We start from the raw sequence: 4,452 nt of genomic DNA, 5'->3' as shown, positions 1-4,452 counted from the left end.
GGTTAGTGTTCACTTCCTCTCTCAGCAATGGGACCCTATCTGGCTTAGACCTGTGTAGGCCCTGTGCATGCTGACTGCACATATTTTTATCTTGTGTGTATAGATATTTGCCTGAATATATGTCTGTGTACCACATGCATGCAGTGCCTTCAGAGGCCAGAAGCAACATCATATTCCCTAGTACTGAACTTATGGTGGTGAGCTGCCATTTGAGTGCTGAGACTCAAACCCAGGTCTTCTGGAAGACCAGCCAATACTCTTAACTGCTGAGCCATCTCTCCAACTCCTTAGACTGTGTGTTTTTAAGTGGCATCTGGTGGCACAGGGGCGTTCACCACCACTTACTACTCTATTCATATAAATCTTTCAACCCAAGCACAGAATACTAGTGAGCTACAATAACTGGGCACTCCAGAAAACTCCAAATGAAAGAAAGAAAAGGGAGTCAAGGAAAGAAGAAAGACCAAGACCAGGACAGAGAGTAAAGCACAGACAAGTAGTTAATTTCCACTTCGCTCCCAAAGTTACCACAAGTTTTTTCTCACTCAATTTTTTCCTCATTCATCAACTTCTCATTTTCTTTCTCCCTCAAGGGGTGCACAGCAAGTGCCTCCTCAGAGGAGGACACCTGAGTCTTTACCCTTGAGCATTACAGAATGAATCAATAAATAACCTCACTTAATGAGCCAGGTGACCAAAGGAGGCTAGAATACAAAGCTGAGCCGAAGACATTCAGAGAGTTCAGAAAACTTTAAAAGGAGCACACAGTTCGAATAACGCTGAGTCTCCCCACTCTCTCAAGCCACACCCATCTCAATTTGCAAAGACACCCACCTTCCACTCCAACGAAGCTTCAAGCACAGGTACCCACCTGCTCAAACCACTGCACCTCTTTTTTCTCGCCCAAACAACTCTGTGCTCCTGTAGTACATCTTAGAGTAGCTGTGCACCCACACAGTACTCCTTTGCAGCAATCAACACTTCACCAAAATGGATACCTCTTGTACAGGTAAGCTTTTAAAAGCAGATTCCAAAACAACACTGTGTTTGATTTAAGGGAAAAAAAAAAAACTCTCAGAGTTACTGCACTAATGTCTAAGTTTGGCCAAACTGTATTTGTCTAAACAAGAATTCAAAAACCCAGACACCACAGTGATTCAATAATGACTAGGGAAAATTTGGAAGGGGGCCCCCATTGTGAAACCAAGTGAGAAACAAATTCAATATGCTTTCACGCAGTCTCTTGAAGCAAGAAAAACAAACTATGTTTGTATTCTCTCTGTCCCCATCTTCTCAGCCACAGATGCTGACAGAATAGCAGATTTCTCACAATAGTTGGAAATCCTGCACAGGTATAACACTGGGGCAAAAAGAGGGGGAGAAGGTGTGTAGTGATTCCAGCTTGACAGATTCCACAATCACAGACCAGTACCAGGGCAAGCCAAAACCATGAGTGTTATCACTGGAAATCTCAATGCAAGTAGGAAGAGGGTCCAAAGTTCAGACACTGAGTAAAGTTATCATAGCATTAGAAAGTGACATGGAATAAAGTGGATTCTTTGGAAGTGATAGAAAATTAAATATCGACATTGGGTGAAAAGTCTCAACTCAGAATATGGATATATGAAACCAAGTTTAAATCCTACAAGTAACATAGAATCCAGATTGAATAGGCAAGAGTTTAAAGATGGCTAAGAAGCATAATAGAGACAGAAGACCCCTGGAAACTTAAATAAGAAAAATATATAGAAGAAGAAAATTGCAAATGGTGGAAGAGGGGATATGGGTAAGGAAAAGTAAGAAATATCCATCCAAGGGAATGGGCTAAAAATCTCTAGATAATATACAGGACATTTCACCAGATGAGTCAGGAAGTATTCATTAAGGAACATAAATACATACCTCATGTTGAATGTAAGAGTAAGCATTGGTGAATAATATAGGAAACATTAATCTTAAAAGAACTTTTAAGCAAGTGAAAGGTAATTTTCTCAACCTACAAATATGTGAATGAACATGATACCTAATATTACAGGGCAGGCATGCCGTCACCCCTTGGATAGAGCCCTTCATGTGCCAAGAAGAACGTCAGCCTCCAATATGAGTGACAGTCTTCCAGCCACCCTCTTCCTGACAGGGATCCCAGGGCTGGAGTTTGCCCACCTCTGGATTGCCATCCCTTTCTGTGTCATGTATCTGATAGCACTGCTTGGTAATGCTGCCCTCATCCTTGTCATTGGGACAGAGAGTGCTCTGCATGCTCCCATGTACCTCTTCCTCTGCCTTCTCTCACTCACTGACCTGGCTCTCAGCTCTACCACTGTACCAAAAATGCTGGCCATTCTGTGGCTCCATGCTAATGAGATTTCCTTTGGTGAATGCCTAGCCCAGATGTTTTGTGTCCATTCTATCTATGCTCTAGAGTCCTCAGTCCTCCTTGCCATGGCCTTTGATCGATATGTGGCCATCTGCAACCCACTAAGATACACAACCATTCTCAATCATACTGTCATAGGCCAAATTGTCTTTGCTGGGATAGTTCGAAGTGTGGCTATTGTGTCCCCCTTCATCTTTTTGCTGAAGCGACTGCCCTACTGTGGTCACCATGTCATGGCTCACACATACTGTGAGCATATGGGCATTGCTAGGCTTGCCTGTGCCAACATCACTGTCAACATTGTCTATGGGCTGACTGTGGCTCTGCTGGCCATGGGCCTGGATTCAGTCCTCATTGCCATCTCCTATGGCTTCATCCTCCGGGCTGTCTTTCGTCTTCCGTCCCGTGATGCTCAACACAAGGCTCTGAGTACCTGTGGCTCTCACCTTGGTGTCATTCTGGTTTTCTATATACCTGCTTTTTTTTCCTTCCTCACGCACCGCTTTGGTCACAACCGAGTTCCCAAGCATGTGCACATCTTCCTGGCTAACCTCTATGTCCTGGTGCCTCCTGTGCTCAATCCCATTATCTATGGAGCAAGAACCAAGGAGATTCGGAGTCGGCTTGTAAGACTGCTTCACTTGGGGAAGGACTTGGTGTGAAGTCTGAGCAGGGGTTGGAAATAAGAAAAATAAAATACTCTTGGTGTTATGTCATCAGATCTCTGAAAGGAAGAGGATTGGCCAGATGAAGTGGAGACTTAATGCTCACATGAAACAAACTATTTTTTTTCTGGGACTTTTAAAGGAATTCTGAGTAGTCAAGAAGAATTATATTTTCACTTTTCTCTCAAAAGTGGTGTCCTGGCTAATTTTATGTCAACTTGACACAAGCTAAAGTCATCTAAAAGGAGGAAATCTCAGTTGAGAAAACGCCTCCATAAGATCTGGCTTTTCTTAATTAGTGATTGATGGGGGAGGTCCCAACCCATTTGAGTGGTGCCATCCCTGGGCTGGTGGTCCTGGATTCTATAAGAAAGCAGGCTGAGCAAGCCATGGGGAGCAAGCCAGTTAAGCAGCACCTGTCCATGGCCTCTGCATCAGCTCCTGCCCTGCTTGAGTTCCTGCCCTCACTGATTTTGATAATGAGCAGTTATATGGAACTGTGAGTGAAAAAAAACCCATTTGTCCCCAAGTTGCTTTGATCATGGTGTTTCATCTCAGAAATAGTAACCCTAACCAAAAAAATATGGCTACTACTTACTAAAGAAGTCAGTTACCAGTCTTATGAAAACTCTGGATTTTGTGAAAGGGACTCTATCCTCTGAGTTCAAGTGGAAAATAAAAATGAGCTTAAAATGAGTTTGAATCTGAGTTCTGCGACTTCACCTCTTCAGGTAGCAATTACGGCCCGAAGTGTCCAGTCAGACTGCCTGAACTTAACTTTTCTACCTACTAATTGTGTAACTGTGAACATGGTGCTCAGTGCCTATGTGCTTTAGGTTAGCCAGTTAGTAAATGGAGGTATTGACATCTAACTCATACTGGGCATATGTCAATAAGGGTAGGAAAATTTTTTTAGGATATTGCTGGTAAAAGTTCAATAAAGAAATAAAATGAAAAAGTTACACAATTTCTATAAACACTAGTAAGCAACTTCTTTACCTCTTTTTTTAACATTATTGTATTTCACAGAGTTATTATGGTAACTACATTATAGAACAAATCTGTAATTTGTAAATGGTGTTTAAGGTGTAATTGATGCCTAATGAAACTAAATATCCTCCCATCGTTCCTCCAATCTTCTGGTTCAAGATCTAGTTCATTTCAGTCCTAAAGTTGTCCCTTGCTAATATTCCAGAGAGCTGAGTCAGACTTTGTCAGTAATCTCAGTTCTAAAATTTACAAGTTTGCCTACACTACTCCAACAGATGACTGCTAATGTTTTCATTTCAAAATAAGAACATGTAATTCAGGAAAACACCTAAGATTACACATTTACATAGACAGTATCATGTATATTATCTAATCTTTTGTGGTGGCAATAATACAAGCTCTGGACCCTGGTGGCCAGAG

General features: G+C 42.0%; 1 protein-coding gene across 1 annotated transcript; it reads left to right on the top strand.

Annotated features, from left to right (window-relative positions):
* The first annotated feature begins 2,073 nt into the window (after window positions 1-2,073).
* Window positions 2,074-3,039, top strand: LOC131901038 (olfactory receptor 52D1). Its single transcript, XM_059252353.1, has one exon. The coding sequence runs from the start codon at window positions 2,101-2,103 to the stop codon at window positions 3,037-3,039; it is 939 nt and encodes a 312-aa protein (XP_059108336.1). The 5' UTR covers window positions 2,074-2,100.
* The last annotated feature ends 1,413 nt before the right edge of the window (window positions 3,040-4,452 follow it).

Source organism: Peromyscus eremicus, chromosome 1, assembly GCF_949786415.1.
Source record: "Peromyscus eremicus chromosome 1, PerEre_H2_v1, whole genome shotgun sequence".
Taxonomy (NCBI): domain Eukaryota; kingdom Metazoa; phylum Chordata; class Mammalia; order Rodentia; family Cricetidae; genus Peromyscus; species Peromyscus eremicus.
Note: the sequence above shows the minus strand (reverse complement) of the source record. Positions and strands in the feature narration are given on the sequence as shown.

Coding starts and splice junctions, on each gene's coding strand:
- LOC131901038 (XM_059252353.1), top strand. CDS start 2,101: ATGAGTGACAGTCTTCCAGCCACCCTCTTCCTGACAGGGATCCCAGGG.